This window comes from Gobius niger (genome assembly GCF_951799975.1).
Source record: "Gobius niger genome assembly, chromosome: 1".
Lineage (NCBI taxonomy): Eukaryota > Metazoa > Chordata > Actinopteri > Gobiiformes > Gobiidae > Gobius > Gobius niger.
In genome coordinates, this window is record NC_136852.1 from 16166453 (window position 1) to 16190399 (window position 23947).

The window sequence follows — 23947 nt, forward strand, 5'->3', positions numbered from 1 at the left end:
AAAAAAAGTGACTTCTTCTTTGATTTTCGACTCACATCTTAACTCAGTCAGGTCTCAGTTGGTCACTGGAGAATGTGTTTACACTCTCCCGTCATCAGGGAGGGACACACCCAAAATATGCTTTCATGGAAGGTTTGAGCTACAACCTTGTTTTCTGTTCATCCCACCTTTTTAGCTAGAAAAGGGAAAAAGTGTGTAATATTAAGAAAAGAAAAAAGCTCAAGTCTGAAGCAAATGACGCAGAACTTTGTCACACACATGACTACCTTTAAACATAGTACATTTCCAATCTACCACGCTCAAAACTACCATAAAAACACATCAGTATATTTAGATTTCATATTGTTCTTGAAATTAAATAAACACAAACAAAATGTGTTACAATGGTCATTTCTAAATCTAGTTGTATCCCACTGAGTCTTTTAGATTTCTTCTCTATCCGTGAAAATCTCTGCAATTTTGTGCCATTTAGAAAATGCTTTCACTCGGGGATATTTCCCTCGGAAATGCAATCTGCCTAAGTGCTAGGCCAAGCTCTCCTGCCGGCAAACTCTTTTAATGTACTTAGGGCCATGTGGTCGGTCATCAGAGCCACCATCAGGCCTATACTGCAGGGTCGTATATACTGCTGGGACGGAAGGATGCAAGCCGAGCCTGTCAATGTTGATTCATTTATTTATTTTGTCCTTCAACTTCGAGTTTGAATTGTGCAAAGAAATAGCAACTGACCACAAAAATGATGTATTTTCAGGTTATTTGCCAAGGACTTGTGACTGTGTTGTGTTGCTTCTTCAGGTTGATGTGGATGAAAATTGCAAAATCACTGTGATGCTAGGTGCTCTTCAGATAACATTTCGGAATTTTTGTGGAAAATCCAATCCTGAGTGGGCGGCCAGTGGCAACTATGATGCAGCTGAGTCTCAGCACTAAACTATGAGAAATGAAAGACTATGGGTTGAGTTGGCTCTGGGATTTCCGAGAGTCTCACTGTTAAAGAGGGGGTATTATGCTTTTTTCAATCACATAGCACCAGTCTATATCACAATACAATGATGACCAAACCTTCTGGTCTGTAAATGCAGTAGATTAGAAAAACTGCCTTGTATAAAATTGCTCTCTCAAAATGGCTGTAGTGAATGTCTTGAAATAGGCCTCTGTCTCTTTAAGACACGCCCCCTCCACACGCTGTCTGTGGCATCAGGGGGGAGGGGGTTCTGCTGAGGAGCAGTGGTTGGTTACTCGGCTGGTGACGAAAGCTCGGAGGCGTTTCCATGAGGTGGGGGCGTTCTGAGGAGGACTCAGGCAAACCTATCCCTAAAATGGCTGCCATCATAGTTTTTACAGATTACTCAAAAATACGTGAATGTGCCAAGGCAACACTTCAGGCATGTTTTTAATGAGGGAATGACATAATAACATGATGTAAAGCTTGAAAAAGTCGATTTTGCACAACAACCCCCCTTTAATTCTTAATAATATGAAAAAATATGATTTTCAAAGTGTGATACCTGTTCAAGTTCATATCATTAGTAATTAAGCTTTGTGAATTTAGTCGATTTATAAAACAAAAAACAATAACAAGAGATATAACTTAATTTGCTTCTTTTATCAAGTGGCCTTCTAGTTGTGAGTGTATTTGGAAAAGGAACTTCGATTAGGACCTGCTTCCTCTATGGCAGTGGTTTTCGTAGTTTTTATTGTAATGTTTCAAAGTGAGGTGAGGCTTGGTTTACATCCCGTTTTTAGAGGGTTAGTCCATTTCTGGCCATTTTTACTCCGTCCTGATTTGATGTTGATCAAGCCTATATTTTATGAGGTGAAGCTTGGTGTGAAACGTTTGAGAACCTCTGCTCTACAGGAGCAATATCTTTCTATTTAGTGTCATAAATATCAATAGCTATTATACCAGGCAGTCGTCATTATGTCTGAACTGTGCTTGATGTGTCTTGGAAGTATGGCGGATTGTCTGGAGAAGTGGAGGTGATGAGATAGTGACAAACTTAGCTACACTTGAGGGAGTAAGAAGGCAGGAGAGTGGTTAGAGGTTCATGAAGCAAATGGTGAAGGTGGAATAAGTGTGCTCTTTGTTCAGTGAAGTGCTCTCATCACAGAATGTAAATCTATTCACAACAGAGACGCCGAGAGCCTCTCACTGAGCAATGAACGTGTGAAAGGGCTCAATACACTGCTCGGTGTGTTCATCAGTCAGACCTCCCTTACACTGAGCTAGAATATGTAATGCAACAAAAAACAAAAATACAGTGTTGTCAGATTATCGATTTGGCAAAAGTGTGTGATGAAATAACCATATCACAAGAAACAAAGTTGCTGTAGTTCCATCTGACTGAGACGCACATCATTTTAGTAACATAATCTTAAAAATGTGTAGAAATACGCCTTCAGTCATAAAAAGCCTTATCCAGTTTCATTTTAGCCTGGTCTTACCCTCAAACTCATTTCGTACAGAGGGTCTGGAACTTCACAATTGAGTTCCGTTTTCAGGTGGGAGGGGTGAGCTCCTTCGAAATGATTGGATCTGTTTTCAAACTACCACCAGCAAATTCGGTGCAAATGCTTAACGTCACCTACAACACCCGCCTCCCCCGCTCGCTGAATGGTAGGTTGAAATTCAACAGATGTAACGCGGCAACTAAGATCAAGCCCAGTCGTACATGTTGGGAGAAGATAATTGACCGGAGTTTACGGATGGCAATGGCCAGGCTAGTTGCATTTTGGTCCCGATTTTGTACATTTTAAAGCAGTTCTAAGTAACGCGTGTCCCCAGAGGCCATAAGCGCCACTGCAGGTGTCCTAACATGTTGCGATTTTTTACTTATTAACTGTCCGTGAGAGTAAATACTACGCTGACAGAAAAGACAAAGGGAGAGAGGGATATTGTACATCCAATTACACAATGGAGATGTTTTTTTTCACTCAAACTCAGTTGTAAATACTGTTTAAGTGGCGCTAGCCCGCAGTTAGCTTTACCTGTTAGCCTAGTTAGCTTCTTCTTCATGATTCTATTAGTGTGTATTGGTGACTCCGACCTGGTGGCAGGTTGCATTTGTGGTTTTCTGGTCAGAGACACCAGGGGGAGATGAAAGACCCCCCAAACATCCCATTTACACTTGTATTACCCCCAGAGGAACTACGGAAAGGATTACATTAAGGTAAACAAGTTACTTAGTATTGCTTTAAGTGCTGTTTTGACATAATTTAATGAGGAAAACAAAACAAATTGATACGATTATGAGTTTGAATTTGAATTGAAACGGTTGCAAAAATATTGTTATTGTGCAATTTGAGATTGAATGCCAATGTTTTTCCCTCAGAGCACGCAGCCCTAAAAAAAGAAGAAAAAGTGAAATGATTATAAAAAAAATAAATGCCGCGACCTCTTTTTGGAAACCGTGCTATCAAGTACATTTCCGCTACTTAAAAACAAATTAAGGCTTTATTTCTTCCACCACTGAACAAAGTTAGACATCAGGACGATTAACAAAAGAAGATGACAAAAGAAAAGCAATAAATCCAAAGTAGAAAATGGAAATAATTCCCAACAGTGGGATTTTTGAACACCTGCTGGTGGCCTGACGATTGTCGTAATTGGAAAAGAGACTTTAATTTCTTTACCCATGTGTGAGTTTTTGAGTGGCTCCAGACAGAACCGTGAGGTAAGAAAATCAACTAATTTAACTGTGTCTGTGAAAAGGCACGGTTTGCTCATATTTTACGGTTGGTATTATGTATTCAATTTACTTTCTCAGGACTCACTGGGACATAATGACAATGCGAGTTATTTATGTGGCCAGTTAGAGAAACAGTTCATTCAACCACAGCTGCAGACAAACAATAATAGCCTTTGATGATAATAAATCCTTTAGAAAAAAGCTGGTTTCTAAACAGATAATCATAGTTCTTCACAGTACACGCTGAACATTTCAGTAAAATGAACTTTGCAATGATGGGAGGAAACTCAAAGCAGAGGACACTTTGATGTTGTTAAAAGTTTATATTTTCTCTGTTATAAAGGCTTTCTAAGACATGCTGTACATTCTATAGGTAACATACTTCAAGTTAGACATGCCTATGACTACACTGTGCTTAAAACATTGTAAAGTAAACCTACATCACAGGAGCATGCAACAGATATCAAATAGTCAGCAATCAAAGCTACAACTCAATCTAGCCTATGATAATGTCCATCATTTACTGCTCTGTACTGAGATACTCTGCGGCTCGTGACATTTCAGTAAGACTTTAGTAAAGCACAACAGAGATAATTTTCCTCCACTTAGTGACAGTGGGAGTTGAGGCATTTACAGAGTAATCTGTCTGTCGGTGACAAGAACGAGACATTTCTCAAAACGGAAATGAATGTTAGTTAAGCTCACAACCACAAGAACTGTTTGTGGAACGTCTTGTGCCGCAGAAGCCGTGGGGCTTCTTACCAGGCTTTGCCATCCTTCGCTCAGTATTTTATAAAAGGGCATGATGCTATGAAAATACTATTGTATATTTTTAGGAACTTTAAAAAAAAGGTTTGTGTCTAGAAAAGTGGCATTTTCAGTTGAAGCATAAAGTGGAAAATACAAGATATGAAAAAAGAAGAGTAGCTTTCATCATGCATTGAGATGAGAGAGGACCGACAGGTGAGTCTTTACAGAGACGTTTTGATGACTTTAGGCTGAGGAGAAATGTAAATTATAGCTGAATGGAGTGCTGACGCACAGCTCAAGTCTGCTGTGAATGTTCAAACAGCTGCACACCAGCCTCACACGTGTTCAGTTTTTCCTTGTGGATTAGCGTGTCAGAGGATGCTGACTCTCTCGGTCAGACACTGCACGTCTGCGTCCTCCATGGTGCCCTCGTCGTCCGAGCCCAGGGCTGAAGGAGGAGGCACCAGATGAGAGGGGTAAGCCAGAGTGTGGTCCCGAGCGTATGCCTGCCAGCGGCTGTCATCGCTCTCATGGGTGATGTAACGCTCGCCCAGTTTGGTCTCCAGCTCTCGCAAGTCCAGCCATGCTTGATAGTCCTGAGAAACGCAAACGGACGGACATGGACTATCAGTTTCACATGTAAAAGCACTGGAATTAGATCAAGCTTTTTGCGTTCATAAAATACCATCAAGTAATCATATTAGTTTGTTTGTGCTATTAGAGCTCAAGTGACGGAGACTGATGACGTCCCATTGTTTACAGCCGCTGACCGGACATGTGAAATGGCACTTAAACCCTTGCAGGGAAAGTGTCATTAATTATTCACAGCTTAATTAAAGCTGTGTCAATGTTCTACCTCGACAACAACAAAACAGTCATTTAAATTCATAGACAAACAAGGAAGGAAAATTATTATCTATGAAGGGCCTTTAGTGAGAATATGCACCATCACTCTAGTCATTTATTTGCAAAACATTAAAATATGCTTCAAAAAGTAAATAAATGAACAAAAGATGCAAACATTAGCTGCAATAACCTATTCATTTAGGATGATAATGGGACATTTTAGAAAGTGGTTTCATTGGGTATGAAAAGTTTATACATTTTGGCACAAGGTCAACACAATTTCTCCAGCAGCTTTTTTGAGTACCTGTAAGTATACGTGGCTGAGACTCTTGTCCACACTGTAGCGCTTCCTCATCTTGACTTGCAGCAGATTGTTGATTAGATCAGTAGCTGAAAGAGAATTTAATTTAAATGATCTACTTTCACAGTTTGTGGTTTGATACAGTAGATACCACTTATTGTCTTATCAAGAAAAAAATCTGTACAGGAGTAGCGTGCCAACATACCATCACTGGAGATCTGTTTCCACGGGTTTGGGGGATACATGAAGGCTGCGTTGTGAATCTGGTCATTGATATCTTCATCCTCATTAAAAGGGAAAGTCCCGCTCAAGCTGACGTACATAATGACACCCACAGACCACATATCCAGGGAGCGGTTGTAGCCCTGGTTTAGGAGCACCTCAGGGGCTAGGTAGGCAGGGGTCCCAACCACTGAACGACGGAAAGACTTCTCGCCAATGATACGGGCAAATCCAAAATCACAGAGCTTCACCTAGACACAATGACAGTGATGTGAGGGCAGGATTTTCAAACATTTTTGTGTCAACTGGACTACGTATTTTAAGTGCTTTATCAAGATTTAAACAAATAATTGTATCTCGCTTCAGTTTTAGTTTTAGTTTAAATTTTCATTGCCAACTATTGTTATGGGGCTTTCTAATAGTCATGTCCACTAAGGCTGAACGATATTGTAACTTCTTGCGTTTCGGATATTATGCAATATATTGTGCAGCCCTAATGTTTTTAGTTTGAGCTGAGTTTTTTTTTTTTTAATATCTGTCTTGTCTATGTTTATGACTCATTATATTTATTTGTTTTTATACGGAGAAAAGAAAAATAAGATTGATCAATATAAGGGGAAATTCTTGTCTGCAGTGTTACCTGGGGAAAGGGATCCGCAGACGCAAGCAGCACATTCTCAGGCTTCAGATCACAGTGAACAATGTTCTTAAAGTGCAGGTGCCTCAGAGCTGCAAGGATCTGTGGTAGCATAAAAAGTGTCACATCAGATTTACAGTACGCCACAGACATGCAAGCACAAATGGATCAAAACACTTTCCGTTCACGTGAGCTCATCAGCATAAAGAGCACGGTCTTGTAGCTCTTGGTAAGAAAGCCTTCCGATCCATTTCAATTATTTCTATTGTATTATGTAACAGATATGTTTATTTTCAATAGGTAAATTACTGTATTACCCTACAATACTGTACATGAAAAAAGGATTTTGAAACTAAACCACAACTACACACCCATCCTATTGCTCCTAATCAGTATAGGGCCAAACTGCTCTTTCTAAGCCTCATCCCGTCAGCTCTCTGAAGTTAAGCAGGGGGCCTGGTTGATGCTTGGATGGGACAGCCAGGTAACCCCCAGTAAGCCTGTGTGAATGTAGTGTGTGGGAGTGGTACGTGGTGGTTGGATGGCGCAGATTTCGTCAGTCCACCCCAGGGCAGCTGCGGCTACAATAGTAGCTTATCATCACCAAGTATCGTGTGACTAAATAATGCACAAAATTGTAAAGTGTCTGTGAGCGTCTAGAAAAAGTGCTACATACTGGAAGTCTAATGCATTATTATAGCTGTATTTGAACATGCATATGTTTAGGTCTGCGATACTTACCTATTTATTGCCCCTAATAGAGAATAGCATATAGATCTTTAGTTAGTCCGGGCCTTAGGGCAGTAAATACCTGAGTAATGAGGAACTTGGTGAGCCTCTCGGGCAGCCGGCCTTTCTCACTTGACAGGATCATTTCTAACATGTCGCCGTGCAGCTTCTCCATCACCACAAAAACCTTCTCTGGGGTTTCAAACATGCACTCCAGGTTCACAATGCCCAGGTGGCGCAAACTCTACAGGAGAGACATAAGAAGAACTTGTGACCATTTAGATGTATTCAACTGAAACATAAGCTTCTGCAAAAGCTGAACAAGAGCAAATATTATTTAGGACACAAAGTCACAAAAGGCAAAATTATCGAGTAAAAATATAAGAATATCGAGGACACTGCAAGGGGATCATCATTACGATACTACAACAGCACTTTTGCTTTTTAAAATACCAAACTGCACATTAAACTTGAGTAGTAGTATATATCTACTGGAGTCATCTCTGTCACTGCAAAACATTCCTGAAACTCTATCACCACCTGCTGGCCACTGCTATGCAGCATCAAGCAAAAACTCCATCTCAATTGATTTAACAACAGTCATCATTTGAGTGCAAGTTCTTATTTAATGGCAAATAAGATAGATATACAGACAATACAAAGTGTGGGGGTCAACCAGGCCAGACAATTGCTTCTCCAATCAACAGTCATAGTTTTTGTTGTTAAGCTTTTAAAACCAGCAACTACAGTATTAACAGTAGCACCTCTGTTGTAAAGTGTGTATGTGTGTTTACCTGCAGTATGGCCACCTCATTTCTCAGCTGGCTCTCTTGCTTTGTGGGAAATCGTAATTTGTCAATGACTTTAACAGCAACATCCCTTCCTGTCTTTCTATGTTTTCCTGAAGAAAAAAAAAATCACACAAACACATTATTTTATTCTCTTAAGTATTGTGAACATCATTTAAAGAGCTATTTTCATCCCCTACCTCCATACACTACTCCAAACTGTCCAGACCCAAGTACTTCATCAGCGAATATCTGGTAAACTGAACCGATATCCTTCAGGAAAGGAACAGACACATTAACATAGTGTTACATACTGGCCTCATAGTAATATGGAGAGTATTCATTCATACCACGTTCTCTTGGATTTGACTGTTGGACACAGAAATGCTCACAGAAGCTTGACCTGAAACACAGAAGAAGAAAGTCAGTCATGCTCATTTTGTCCATGTTTCACTCTACAGAGGAGTGAACATGTGAAAAGTAAAGACAAGAAGCGTCCTTACGATGTGGGGTCTTGCCCTCAGCGGGAGGGGCGTCCTGAAAGATGACAGGCATCAGTGCTTGGCGAATAGCACTCTCCCAGGCCTTGGCCACTTCGCGGCCGATGCCACTGTTAGGAGCCACCTGGCTGGGCGAGGGGGGGGTCTGAGGGACAGGCTGGGCGTCACAGGAGGGCAAAAAGGGGGCAGTGTTGGGGTCCTCCCCCACAAAGTAGCACATAGTGCCAGTGATTATTTCAAAGCAGTGAGGGTTTGTGCCGGGAGGGACCAGACTGAAGTTGCCAGCAGGGCGCACCTCAAGGACCTCAGAAAGAGGGATCTCCTTCAAAGACAGTGAATACAAATAAGATTTAATAAAAGAGGACCAACACCTGATGATAATAACTGTAGATATCTCCTTACCTTGTAGTATTTATTGGTGGTGTTGTTCTGGAAGAGGATGATGCACTTACAGTCTAGACGCCAATAGTGCCTCTTTCTCTGATGGAGTGGAGTAAAAAGGCAGATTAGTGTATGGGGCTTGATAACAGGGCAATATAAAATGAGTGCATTTCACATTCTGAGCTGAGCAGCATGAGAAGTGAAGTCAGAGAGAAAAACAAGGAGAAAGGCGAACTGCATGATGGGGAAATAAAGAAGAAAGAGACAAGGAAAATAGTAAGATTTTTTTTTTTGATGATGGACTGAATGGAGAACACAAAGGCAAAGTGGCTTTTAGCTTCAATTTATACAAAAAAGGAAAACATTGTTGTTCTTTGAAAGAGGCAGACTTTAATCAACCTTTCAAGATAAACACAGTCAGCAGGTACAAGAAAATAGACTGAAATAAATGAACTGATTAGTCTGGCCTTAGCTGCTAAAAACACCAATTATAGGGATGTGGTATTCAGTCAAACAGAGTACAGTCTTACCAGTGTGTCCTTATTGCTGTAGTGAACCATCCATCCTTCTTTGATAGCTGTGCTGGAGCGCCTGGTTGTCTGCCTTATAGACTGTACCACCCTCATTAATGGGATGTTTGCACTACAAATATGAAAATCACGTATTAGTAAAAATGCTCATATTTTAGATTTTCATATCTAATTCTGGCAATACATTTCTTTTCCTAAACCTGCCATTTTTGCCCGATCTGGCCCTTTTCTATCCATTTTGTCACTCTGCGTTTGAGTACAAGGAAGTGGGAAGGACACTAACAATGTTGGCTTTGTTGGCTCCACACAACAACTTTAAAATGATCAAATAAGCCGTGAACAATCCACGTTTAATTGTGCAAACACAGAGCACTGCATTTGAAGTCGAGTCCTCTTCTGCTCTGCACATGTGGGCCACTTTGTGGATACTGACACAATAGAGCCATTACAAGCTGCTTTTAACTGGGAATGTGAAAGAACAAAAAAACAATCATATATCTCTCGAACGAAGAGAGATGGCCAAGCACTAAAACCCGGAGTCTGAAAGTAGCCTTTAACCAATTCTCTTTTACTGGGACCGTTGTACCTCTGGTCTCCGTTGGATCCGTGCTGGTTGTTGTCCGGAGAGAAGGAGCCTGGGATGCTACAAGCCTCATCAGAATCATCCATAGAAGACTTGTCTGACCCGTCATAGTCACTGCTGAACTCCATCGGCACCTCGGGGTCCACACTGGGGCTCATCACATCTGCAGACACACGCACAGTAGAGTAGTGTTGGAGTTCCTTAAACCACTTTACTACGGCCGTGACTTGTTATCAGCTGTTAATGCTAAAGCCAAGAGGATGCACTAATGCTACAGTGCTATTGTACAAGGGCTGTACAACAACAACAACAACAACAATAACAACAACAACAACAACAACACAAAAAAAACACACATTTATCTACAATATGTTATGCTAGTGTTATGACCACAACTACAAGTGGTTCACAGGGCATGCATCCAAAGCACATGCATAAAAACTTACCAGAGTTACTTCTGCTGTCTAAGAAAATAAAGGAAATGTTCAGTGAAGTGAACTTGTAAGGACTAGAAGCTAAACAAAACCTAAACCACTGCCTAAAAAGAGACACTTGGAGTTTTTAGAGGAATAGGCCACCGTTTTTCCATACTGAGATTATGTTCTTACCTGAGCTTAGACGAGTTGATGTGTACCTGTCTTGCCTTTGTGCGTGTGCTCAGTCACGCAAAAAGACCAAAGATGTTGCATTTAGTTTCTCTTCCTCTCCTCTATGGGGCTAAACGGGGGTGAAGTTAGAAGCAACCAAGCTCTTCCATGTTGTCCCTTTTTAAATACAATTACGTGAGTAGTTACAGGATCCAAATATAGTTACATAAAATTAAACATGTCCATGTTGTAAGTGGAAAAAAGGGGAAGTATATTGTAAGGTGCAGTAATATCTTCACTCCTAAAGAATTCTCTGCACGGATGTCGAAGTGCTCCTAAGGTGTTAATAAGCCCTACAATATAGAACCACTTAATCTGCTTAGAAAAAAATCCACATTTTTAATTTTGTATAACTATACTTGGATCGTGTAACTACTCACTTACTTACTGACTCACGTAACCGTATTTAAATAGGGAAAACGTGGAAGAGCTTGGTCGCTTCTAACTTCACCCCCGTTTGGCCCCATAGAGGAGAGGAGGAGAGGCTAAATGCAACATCTTTGGTCTTTTTGCCATACTGAGCACAAAGACCAGACAGGTACGCATCAACTCGTCTAAGCTCTGGTAAGAACATATCCCAGTATGGAAGAACGGTGGCCTGTTCCTTTAAATGTGTTTTTGAATAGATATATGTATATATAGTAGGTTAATACTGAGGCATGACTGATCTGTTCTTACCGAAAGTCTCCCCAAGGCAGTCATTGGGAACCTTGTAAGCGCAGCGTTTATGGCAGTTAAACTTGCAGTCTGCAGAACAGTCAGGATAAATGAAGATGAATTAAGATACACATATCAAAACTTTGAATGAATCTATATAACAATACTCACCTTTACACTGCAGGCCTTGTCTGAAGAGACCTCTGAGAAGTCTTTTGCAGTACTGGCAAACTGTGGGCCGTGTGTAAGAATGAATGGCAAACGTGTGTGGCACTTTCACTTTGGTCATTAACATCTTGTCCAAATGTACAGGCCGGCCTGTGTAAAAACGCCGGGCATCGCTCGCCGTGCGAGGCTGATACATGAAAAGAGAAATGTATTTAGTAACCAAAAACAAATACAAAGTAAATTCAAATGTGTGTATTTATGTGCTTGGTTCGAGCATTATTTTGAGATTAAATGAATTATGAAGCTTTTCTGTTTTCACTGTGTACCATTTGTGTGTGTGAGCGGATGAGGCTCGACTCCTCTGTGGAGGAGGAGGCTGTTCCCACACTTGTCAGAGACTCAGTGATGGACAGACGAAGGGACTGGCTGCTGTTCAGGGAAGTGGTGGACAGGCGCCGCTTACGAGCTCCACTGCAGTTATTTGGGATGCTGAAGGCACAGCGCTTATGGTAATTCAGCCCACACCCTGTAGGGGGAGACAAAAATCCAGACATACAATGACCCACGTTGTGGAGGAAGGTTTGAGCTAAATATTATACAATACATGTTTGATTTATTGCTCTTACCATCACACTTGAGCCCCTGTCTAACCAGTCCAAACAGCATCTCTCCACAGTGATCACAGAAAGCAGGCGCCCGGTACGAGTGGACGTTTAGTGCATGGGGTCGAATCTGGAAATCTTCAAATGTGGCTGTTGCTGCGAGACACATATTGTAAAATCTCTGTCATCACACTTTGAACACACATCACGGCAAATCTGTTCTAAATTTCAAAAGAATATTGTTTGCGTACCAGAGAGCACCACCTCCACCAGGTCCCCTTCCTGAATGTCACCTGGGTTTTTAACCAGCTGTAGGATGTTGTTGGTGGTTGTGTCATGCTTGAAGAGAAGAATCTTATCATATATACCATAGAAGCCACACTCTGGGAACTATAAGAACACACCAGGAAACACATTTTTAAAAAGGAGCATTAAAAGTCTATTATTCATATTAAAACGGAGTACTGTGTAATCAACAGGTCACAGTTTACTGGAGTTTTATTAAAGAATGATTTGTGCTAAATGGTGCAGGAGTGGAAAGCCTTAATTTGACATTTACATTGAGGTTTTATTTATTATTCTGAACAACATTTATTCATTTATTAAGTAGAAAAAATATATAGAGGAAAAGTGTTTTTTTTTTCCCGATCAACCAGCGGCAAAACAAAAAGTTCTCTCTGACGTCTGCTATGTGGAGCTTACGGCTGATACCTGAGACACACAGCTTGTATTGTGCGATGCTTAACAAAGGGGAAACTTTATCCCATTCTTCAATCAGCCCCATGAAAGCGCACACACACACACACACACACAGAAATGTTTCCATAAAGTACTTCTCGAGATGTGAATGATCAACTTGTCACTGAGAAGGTACCAAAGCAAATGAGGCTGCCATAGGGAAACCCTGGTCCCTTAAATAGTTAATGCCGTCTGGTTCACTTCAGTGACCGCACCACACAAGACACCACAGCTACACTGAGACACACAGCGCTGAAGAACAGGAAACTGACTTAAAAATAACTGATTTATCTGACACGCGACAGTAGACGGCAGTAGTAGAACAGCGAAAGGGTACGAGGAGCGATATACCAAGAAAATCATTTGTCATAAGTATCACAAAGTTTCTCAGAGGCTTGATGTAGGTCACAATGTAAATGGAAAACTAAATAACCGTCTTGTATATAGCAATAATAAGAGTGTAGCAATATTTCTACAAGATCAGTTCAAAACACACTTAAATTCAAACAAAGTTCCCAAGTGTTTCTTAAAAACAAATCAGGACCAGATCAAGGCAAAGACTAAAACAGAACATTTATATAGCACAGCATTTCAGTAAAATATTGTGGCTTCTACTGATATGGATATTAGGGCTGGGACCATGCACTTTTGTCACGATCCGATATGTATCACAATACTCAGGGGTCAATCCGACATGTATTGCGATATAGTAGTTATGATAAGTACTCAAAATGTGTAAAAAGTCGTGTCTAAAATTATAAACCAAATGCCATTTTACATTTAAGTGTTGAGATTGAAAAGTGCATTAACACAAAAAGGAACAACGTGCTGTGTAATTGTTACTGGAAAACAAAGGAGTGTGTGATAAAAATGCCTCCAAACACAAGTATTGAAAGTATCGATACTTGGTATTGTAGCACAAAGTATTGCGATCCAAATCCGATCCGATATTTTGTCCCAGCCCTGATGGATATCATGCGCTTACCCTATTATTTTTGATAATCTACCGATTGTGCGGCGCTTTCAAGATCCCCATCATATTTGTTTATGCTAAAAAATGAAACGAGAGGGGGGAAAACAGTTAAAAACAAATTGCACACTTACTTTCTATGTTACATTTTTAGTAAAGAAACCCATTGGGCCTCTAACCACTTACAGGAAGAGAAGTCTGGTCTCCACCTTGGACCAGTACAATAACATACACCCCCTCACTTACTAACAGTCACACCCTCTCTCTCTCTCTCTCTCTCTCTCTCTCTCTCCACAAAACACAAACACGCCTCTCTTTCCCCACTTTCTCTCCTCACTCAGCCTTTCCCCGGCTTTCCAACAGGCAGCGTCACATCTGACATCCTGGAGCTGGCAAGCTACAGTCCACCCCGCCCTAGAAGTGGGCTCCAGCGCACTGCACAATCAAATGCTGAGACACAGCGGGGAAAACACGCAGTTCATTATATTTGAACAAATGACATCATCATCATGTCAAAGTCAAAAAGAGGAGGAATAAATGTTGTTGTTGGTTGATGACAAGATCCAACAATGAGCTCAACTCAATCCAATTTAAAACAAGGTTCAGTTTGTGAAGCCACACCAACAGAAGCAAGTTCATTTACATAACTTTTAATTAAAATTATGTTTAATATCTGTAGAATTATTCTTACTTTTTAACTTACTAAAGCAGATACAGCTAGCAACATCAAGTAATGAATTAATGAATCACAATCTAATCAAAATTGCAACTTTAATGGCTCTCAGTCGCCAACAAAGTTACATTTTAGTAAAGATTGAAATATTGTCAACTGGACTGGGTTGATTAAGTTGAGGAAATCTTTCTTCAGAAGCTTCTTGTTGCTCTTGTAGGGTTAAACACAAACTAAAGTCTGCCCGCTCCTGAGAAGAGACGTCAGGATTGCCACACATATTACTTGTTTCGCAAATTAAAATAGTCTTTGTTCTGGGCTAATACATACAACAAACTTCAATTGTTGCAAAAAATAACAACAGATGCAATCATTTACACATTATAATGTGCTCTGAAAAGCACAAGATGGACTGCCTCTATGGGGACCTGAGTATAAAACCTTCTTACCCTATAAATGACCTCTGACAAACATGTTCTGAAACTCATCATTTGTTTTATTAGTTTAGCAGTTCATATCTCAGTCTCACCAATATGCTAATGTCTAAACCTAGACCAGTCCTGGAGTCAGATCCAGCATCTCCAGACACACCGACTATTTTCAAAGTCAACCAGAGAAACAAGCCCTTTCCAAAGCATACAGTACATAGAAACCACACAGCAGTCACCGTGTCTAAGGAGCAGACTTTTCTGAGAAATCAAGTGTCCCCACTCCCAGAATCCACAGCCAAAAAGAGCAGCGACTGTTTCAGAGGTTTATCTGAAATACCGTGGATTAAAAACATTTTCAGACCTCCTTTAATTATTTCTTCATCATGAAGAAGTGTAATACAAAAATATATACTTTTATTTGTCCTTATTTGCCTACATTGAAAACACTGGGTGTAAAATGTGAAAAAAAAAACATCCAAAGCATTACTAAAGCATAAATGAAATGATTTACAATTAAGTATAAAATTACAGATCACACTGTCCCTGAGAACCAAGTTTTGCCAGTTTGAGAACCAAGCTAAACAATACATGAGTATATCTTTTAAAGAATAAAAAAAAATCAATTTCACACTTCAACATAAGTTGAAGTAAATGGAGGAGTAGGAAAACCTTCTGAACACACTGTATTACATTCTGGAGTGTGTGGAGTGTAGCGTGAGTTTGCCTGAAGATAGGGCTGTGTCTCAGAGCAGCTTTTTGGGTTACCACGGATCAGGTTGCCCCGTGCTGTTCGGTGTATTCCAGTAGCTCTTCGGGCCAGTGACGCCTTTATGACTGGGATGAATTATGGACTAGGTCTCCTTTACTCCAGCTCTCCCTTTGTCCAGAGATACATTTGGGCTTTCCACATAGTCATACAAGTGGGCATCAAATGATGATTTACATCATGTAATTATTAATCATCTTAATTATTATGTATTAATAATAATTATTGTAGATTATTAATACATTTATGTTTTTATTGAATCAAGCTATTTCACAAGCAAAAAAGAACAAAAACAATCTTTTGAGGGCCGCTCCTCAAAATGATCAGATAATAAGTGTTAATTTGTTTGAGGTGTAATTATAAGTGTGACAAATAGGTGACAGTGTGGTGGGTCTTGAGCTCAACCCTCAGATGAGATGAATCACCCTGTTATATCAGCATGAGGTCATGAAATGTAACCTCTGCTATTGTGTTTTTCAGACTCACACTTACAATGCAACAGCATACACCATCCTGTGTATTCACCTGAATGACCATTCTCATTGTTTCACTGCATTCATGAAGATGTGCAAAACAGACCATCATCAAAAATGAGATAGATTTAGTTAAACAAACACCCGACATACATATACATGTAGATTGCATGCATTACAGCATAAGTATATCAGATACCGTCTAAAACACAAAGTTATGCGCAAATCTGCATGTCCAGACCACATAGTGCTGTCAGGAAAGTTTGAAGGATACTTTAAAAGTTTTTTTTCTAGTGAAGAGTATGTAAAGAACAGAATGATTTTTATGTCCCACTGAGAAAATGATTAGCTTCTGCTTTTAATCTTTGCCATCACTTCCCGAACAACAGAAGCAACAACCAGCACTGACATCTGAAACAGATTATGAAAAATAGCTACGTTTGTCAATTATGGTTCTGTAAAAAAAAAAAAGAAAAAACTGCTATCTAGCGTCAATATCTTCACTCATTGCTGGCCACAAATCACATTCTTGCATTGAGTCAGACACCAGTGTGATCAGGTCCTGTCATCACATGAGTGTGATTTTGACCAAAGCTCAAGCAGCGCTGTGTCACTCATGTTCTCTAAACAGTATAACCTTTATATCCATACATGGTCCTCGCACTGTGATGTGTTTCTCTGCTCTGACCGGTTATCACAACAGGAACCTGATCCAGCCGTTTTATAGTTGAGGGGAAACACGCTGCATCCCTTCAAACAGCACACATTGTTTAAACATTCATGTCGCGCTGTGTGACAAATCAACAGGCCTCGCACAGAGAGCAGCTCATAACCATGTGGGGCCCTCTAAAGTCTATTGTGTCTTCACTAGATAACAGGTGATAGCCCACTCCTAACATGTCCGGCACGAGAGGCAGGCAGAGGCAGGGGACGAGTTGTTTAATGAGTGGTTGCCGTGGTTACCTGCATGTAAGGACGTCACTGATCTGCTCTCATTAGCTCCTGACAACAACTTGGCCAACATAGGAATTTTTCCCTTTGTGCGTACAACATTACGGATGGAACAAATGCGTAGCTCTATTTTTAACACCAGTGAGGTCATTGGCTGTAAAAAAAAAAACAAAAAAAAAAAATCAAACTAGGTGACAAAGTAAACCCTTACTTTACCTGTGCCCTCAGGCATCTGCAATGTTTACTTGAGACACTGGTTTTAGAGAGAGAGAAAGATCGAGCGACATGAGCCTTTCCTCTTTTTACAAACGTCACAGCGAGAGAATGACATGTTGGTGCTAGAAGGACAACAGTTAAGTAATACCCATGACGTTTGCCGCTGCTGGGCTGGGCAGCACAGGAAAAAAAAACATGAATCAACAAAGAAAGTGTGCACACAAAGCGAGCCAATTCAATGTTATATCAGCCCTGTGACATCGCGCCCTCAATCACTTGGAAAAGCCATTTGAAGGCACATGATTGTTCGCTGCAGTGCACCTGCTGGGCATCTGAATGTTGATTATTGATGATGACTGGGCCCTTTTGTAAGCCTGCCTTCACTCACTTTGTAGATGCATGTGTGTCTGCAGCCACGGCATAATCTGATTTACATTCCTGGCCTCGTTTCTACATACCGTGCATATCTGTGTGAACCAGAGAGGCTCGCAGTGGTAGTGTAAAAACAGACGTCGATTCAAAGTAACAAAATACAACGCACAAGGATGTAGTAACTCATGACCCGAGGAAATATGTAAGAATGTCCAAAAGTTCAAATGTGGATCAAACTTTTTCCTCTAAACTTGGTTTTAGTGAGGCCATCGTGCTTAGACTACGGCAGTGTATTAGGTGCATGTGAGTAATCGGCTCAATGTCATGCAGCGGCACAGGGACAAAGCGTCTCATTCTGCTGGGAGCACAGGAACAGCCAAGGAAACATGAGAGCCACATTCAGGCAGCAGTAAGACACGCACTCTCCTCTCAAGCAGGCCTTTGTTGCCTCCTGAAGACCACCTCTCCACCTCTCCGCACTTCTGCCCCGGTATACACTGATTAGAAAACACCAACAATGGAAATGCACTGAAACAAGACTTACAGTGATGCAAAGCAAGGAAAAACAATAGCGAAAAATCTAAATGGTTTTGTAAGTCGTGTGTTTACCTACTGAGGTGAGACTGTGGTTTTGCCAGTTTCCCTTATGCGCGGAGTGTCGGCTGCATGCACTCTGCTAACACAGTGGCCCTTAGCACTTCCAACAGTGCTACCCTGGGTGCAGATTTTGTTTTCTCTTCTTCTTTTTTTACAGAACAGTTTTACTCAACTGAATGCCGTCTGCTTAACACCTAATTGTATTATGCACAGATGCTTTCTTCAGTTAATACTATATCCTGCTTTACAATGTTTACCAGTAGTTTAAAGAGCCCATTGTTTTATTTGCTTTTCGTAAAATCTTAAGTGATTATGGGTAATCACTGGATTAGGGTTAGAACTTTGGTTGTGACAATTAAACTGTATTGTGTACTTTCTGTAGCAAAATGGCTCTGAACTGCAATCACTTAGCCTGGCGAGCAGCCACTTACTCAACAACAACGCCTGGGATTTGCCCACAAATATCCTCTTATCAATCAGAGCGAACTTTATTCATTCAGTTTCAAATATTTCTTTGTGCCACAAGCCACAGTCTTGGCTGACCATGCTAAAAAATCAGATACTTTAGAGCATACAGATACAGTGACTATGTTGTAACAAACCATAAAATGCTGAATGAAATATTTGTGAATCTATTCCATGTTATAACACACTTTGAAACAAAGAACAAACATATTTGTCAACATGTTTCACATGATGGGCTGTGGTCAGTGCCACTGAACATGTTCACTTTGAATAATCAAATCGCACAGTGTAGACCAACTTCAATCTGCTGTGCTGCTCAGGGCTAACCAACAGGAGACACCAGGCACGGTCACTCATGCAAAGCAGTTTCGCTAGCATGCAAATCCCACAAGCAGAACTGCAGCGGGCATACAACATGTTGTCATATTACAAGTTACCAATTAGTTAGTGACAGTTGGATTAGTGGCATTTTCAATGGATCTCCAGAGCAAGACAGCCTTGTTAGAGTCAGGTTTGAATGTTGAGATATACAAAGTCGTGTTTGTTGTACATGTATATAATGTATATAATGTATATAATGTATATAATGTATATATATATATATAATGTATATATATATATATATATATATATATATATATAAAACAGTAGTCCCATTCCCAAAGTCGAAAGGCATCTCTGGGGAGGCTCTGAAGAGACAGTTCAGAAGCGGAGGTGAGAACAATGGGCTCCACTACACACAGCTGTGAACAAGTGAGAATAACAGCGAGCTACCATTTTATAGAGTAACTACTCCCCATGAACATAACATGGTCTTGCTGGACAATAACGCGTTAACATACCTTTACAATATGCCGCAAACTATCAATGAGAAGACTCACAACATTACACCCCAGGTGAACCTCACAAAGACACACAGTGTTGGTCAATTTGAACATTTGATGAATCAAAGTCTGCCTTTCATCACCCACACATCCAGGGCAGAGTTAAACAGATGTCTGATAAGCATACTGTAGCAAGAAGGATTTTATGGTGTGTGTGTAGTCGCATATGTTCTACTTGTAAATAAGTATGTCACTTTTATAAATAAAGCTTTTTCACATAGAAAAATTCCAAATTGTTGCACAGCGGTCAAAGAATACAATAAAAATGAGGGGGGATAATAACTTTTGAGAGACTTGACTTGAGTAACCAAAGAACAAAAAAGTCAGACCAAAAATGTAAGTTGAAAGACAACTATTTGAAAGAGCACATGTAAATCTGAAAAAAAAAAAAATAATAATAATAATAATAATCTATATATAAAACAATTGCCAAAAGTCTCTCGACTATAACTTTACAACCTGGAGTCAACCAACCTCTCCTTCTAATTCCATAAAGCTACAATATTAGCATCATTGTTGAATCTGCAATTGTTGAAATCAGCTTCCTGTCAGTCTGGATTGAATATGACTCCTCTTGGATTAATCACTACAATACAATGTTGAAACCACAACCTGCCAGCGAGCCAAAAAGATGTGCTACATCGTGCTGGGCAAGCACCAACGTGCTTTTTTAATATAGTCAACCAAACATTTTGTGCTGCATTTTTCTATATCTTTCTACATCACGGTAAACAAGTGACTAAGAGGGAAGTTGTAAATCTCAGCCATTGTGGACACATGGGGGATGTTCAGAGAGCGTTAGCGTGTGAGGAGGAAGAGGAGGCAGCAGAACAGGAAGTCGATGATAAGGCACAAGGAACCGGAGAGGAAGTACAAAATACAGGGAGTTTGAACAGGAGCCACTGAAGAAGAGGCTGCTTTCTTCTGTGGAACTAGATACGCAATAACCAGTATATCATTTCACAACTATAACACTTAAAATAAGCTGACTCTGGATGTGAAGATGAAAGAAAGGAAATTTAAAAGTGTGGACTCAAATAAAAGTAAGTTAGTGAGGGCATTTTCACTTGTTGAGCACCCTGCCTTGTTGTTGTTGGAATTTCTGTGGCAGTAAAGCTCCCTGAAAGTTGTGAAACATGCTTTTTAACTCCTCCCTACGAAGAACTGGGATGATAACGTATTAGGAAAGTCAGGAGTAACCATTACACATTCACGCACTCCTTTTTCATTGTTGTAAAAAATAAATAATAATAACATTGACATTTTGACACCAGCTATTGACATATTGTCATTATGTGCTTCGGCAAGAGACCAGGTTGTGATGGTCGGTAGGGCTGTAGGAGCAGATTAGCTGCAACAAGAAGATTCAGAGTGAATAATCCCCAAATAGTTTCTTATCATGGCATGAAGTAATGATTTCATTATAGGAGAGTTAGGGGATTCCAGGTCCAAAGCAGGAGTGTAAAGCCAGCATTTACAGCTGTTGAGCTTCTAATGCACTATAGAAAGGAGGCACACAACACCCTGATCCAGAGCTTTGTGAAGGAAAGTGGACGAGGGGAAGATTGTACTTCTCCAGTGAGTGAAGTGAATGGAAAAACATGTCAATGGAACACAAGGAGGGAGCTTGTGAATAAACAGAGCAGTGACTCACCCTTTCTGGGATGAGAGAGAGGAGAGAGCGGGGGCGGGGGTGTGGGGTACCAAACTGCCTTCACTCCTGTCTCGTCCAAAAAACTCCAATGTAGGCATTCATGCGTGTGCACGATCTCACTCATGTGTTGCAGCACTGGGACAAGCCACCCATTGTACAGCAAAGTAGTGCAGGAGGATTGTGTTTATAGGATTTGGAGATTGCTGAATACTGTATAAGAGCTGTTATGTTTGAAAAGCCTGGAAAAGCCTGTTTTTGTTTGTTTGGTGGATGATGCATACCACTCACTTTCACTTACGGCTCCAAGAGTTTATCTTGTTTTTAATCTTTCTGAACTGAACAAACTTCAACTTCATACACCAATTTCAGCTAACTTAGACAGGTGTTGCTAAAAGTGCAACTGAATTTAGTCCTAATCATGTCCAACTTTATCACAACTGACGGATGAGTCCATAACATGAATAAACTCAAATAAACTGAACCTTCACCGCAAATATGATCATGTTATTCAATTTGCTATAATGGCTTTATACTCGCATGGCACATCATGAGAACAGTATTCAACTTGACTATTACATACATTTAAAAAAAACACCAACTGATAAATCCATATACTTGTCCAATTTGTCATGGTTCAGAGAATCACAGTCATGTGCTCTTCTTACTAACAGACACATGTGTCTGCAGTAAATCTCCAGAGTCAAGATGACTGAGGCATGCATCTTGGAGTTTTCTAAAAAGCTAGTTGTTCTAAGGTTATGATAATGTAATATGCATAGTTTATTATTACATTTGGACAGGGCCCTGAAGACCAATCAAAACTCCGATTTTGGTTTAGGGCATTCTTCTACACATCTACAGTCAGCCTCTAGTGCCTGACATGGCTGGCATCCTGTTGTAAAAAAAAGGTGTCAATACTCGATTTTTCTAGTAAATAATGGTGACTCACTTTATTTAAGTGTGAAATTACAACAAATGCCAATTCTTAACTGAGCTCCAGAGCACATTCTTCTTTGACTGAGCTCCTGTTGTTTTGACAAAGTGTGGAGTTGGAGTGAGGAAATATAATGAATTGAACATTTGGTATCTTTTCTTTAAAGCTAAGCAATAGTCTATATGCAGAGTGCTGAACTGCGGTCACCCATCCTTACAGGCTGCCCCAGCAGCATGGAAGGATGGGTCAAGTGCAGAGGACAAAGTACACCTTAGACCTTACACCTGTTATCATGTAGTTATCATGTACTTAATGGAACTGTTGAGTGAGTAAAAAAAAAGAGTCCTTTTCACAAGAAGTGACATTATGAATAGATTAAAACAAAACTTTTAAACTTAAATCCAAATTAAAAGGCACCAAATGCAGTGTTTGGGAAAAGCAACATTCCATTCTAGGCATGCATTAAAGACCTGCACATAAGATAATTATTCACCTGGAGAAAGCACACACCCAGTTTTACCTGAAAATAAATCACTCACACTTCTTACCTTGGTGTCAACAATGGAGCAGGCAATCTGCTTGACATAAGCCAGGTCTGCCGTTTGAGGCATGAAGACAGACTCCCTGGTCAATCCAATCTGGATGAAAAAGGAAACCCCCGCTGGAGTAGGGGGCCCACTGGGCATCACAGTTCCCCCAGGACCCTGCCCTGGCAGCATGTCTATGATGGGACTAGGGGGGGCCAGTGGCATCAGAGCTGGTGGAGTAGTCCCCCCAGGAGGAAAAAACACAATGCCCCCTGAGGGCATACAGGGGCTCGCATTAGCCATGTACAGTCCAGCAGCCTCAAGTTGTCAGCATAGACACCGCCAGGTGCAGCCCAGAGCCCGGATGAACCACAAACTCATCCGGATCAGAGCGACCAGCCACGGCTCAGAGGCAGATCGTACAGTAGGCTATGAGCAGGGCCCACCGTCAGCCCGGTGTTCTGTGTCCACTCCCTCCCAGTCAAACAAGTAACAAGTCCTGATCCAGGAAGTACTGCGCGCCACTATACCTTCTTCTTTGTGGTATTCTGGAGTCAGGCTTCAATGAAGTACAGTGAGATCACAGATCCTAACTCACTCCTCCGCTGTCGGCGCCCCCTGTTCCAGCTTTCCGCGAGTTTGCCTGGAGGAGTTGTCTTCCAGAGGAGAAAGTCCAAACTTCTCAGATAAACTCCCAGCCGTCAAGAAAAAGCAGCCGCAACAATGCAGAACTTTATGCTTTTCCACGGACTAACTTACAAAATGGCTTCCTTAAAACAGGAAACTGTGAGAATGGAGAGTGAGTGCAACAGGCTGCACTCTTTTACAAGTCTTGCCCTCTTTCAGTTTCAGCCCCAGATCAGACTAGCGCAAAGAGCAGCCGGAGTTGTACCACGAGAGGAGACCTCCCACTCCCTCCCCGACTCCTCCGCGCACCGCCAAAGAGGAAGTGCCATGAGTGACAGGCCTCTCAACCAACCGGCGCCCTGGATCGTCTTCGCAAACTCTTTTCCTTCCAAAAGTGTCCCAGTTTACCCTGCGTAAAGCTGAAGGAGCTCGGACCACTACCCTACATTTAACACACACACTCTCTCTGAACCTGAACGCCCGCGTGTTTATATACAGTCTATGGTTTCTATGCAGCAAATACGATTATAGGCTGCATTATGTTTGTGTAGGCTCTTAGTCGTCCAAGAATCACCCCTCGTGGTTGTACTGATTTTAAAATATTGTCCAGTCCAGTTGACGATATTGTCAAGTCTTTGCTAC

The 23947-nt window shown here is 40.9% G+C and overlaps 1 protein-coding gene across 2 annotated transcripts; it reads right to left on the minus strand.

Annotated features, from left to right (window-relative positions):
• Nucleotides 1-3898: 3898 nt before the first annotated feature.
• Nucleotides 3899-23548, minus strand: prkd2 (protein kinase D2). Of its 2 annotated transcripts, XM_079558653.1 has the most exons (19): nucleotides 22700-23548; nucleotides 12282-12420; nucleotides 12055-12186; nucleotides 11755-11954; nucleotides 11432-11615; nucleotides 11282-11350; nucleotides 10403-10420; nucleotides 9960-10119; nucleotides 9374-9485; nucleotides 8865-8942; nucleotides 8466-8784; nucleotides 8313-8365; nucleotides 8163-8235; nucleotides 7969-8075; nucleotides 7257-7418; nucleotides 6449-6547; nucleotides 5792-6059; nucleotides 5590-5675; nucleotides 3899-5035 (listed from the first exon to the last, which is right to left on the minus strand). In XM_079558653.1, the coding sequence occupies exons 1-19, from the start codon at nucleotides 22979-22981 to the stop codon at nucleotides 4811-4813; spliced, it is 2766 nt and encodes a 921-aa protein (XP_079414779.1). In that variant the 5' UTR covers nucleotides 22982-23548; the 3' UTR covers nucleotides 3899-4810. The 2 variants fall into 2 exon arrangements, with proteins under 2 accessions (XP_079414779.1, XP_079414780.1); XM_079558654.1 differs by lacking the exon at nucleotides 10403-10420.
• Nucleotides 23549-23947: the final 399 nt, after the last annotated feature.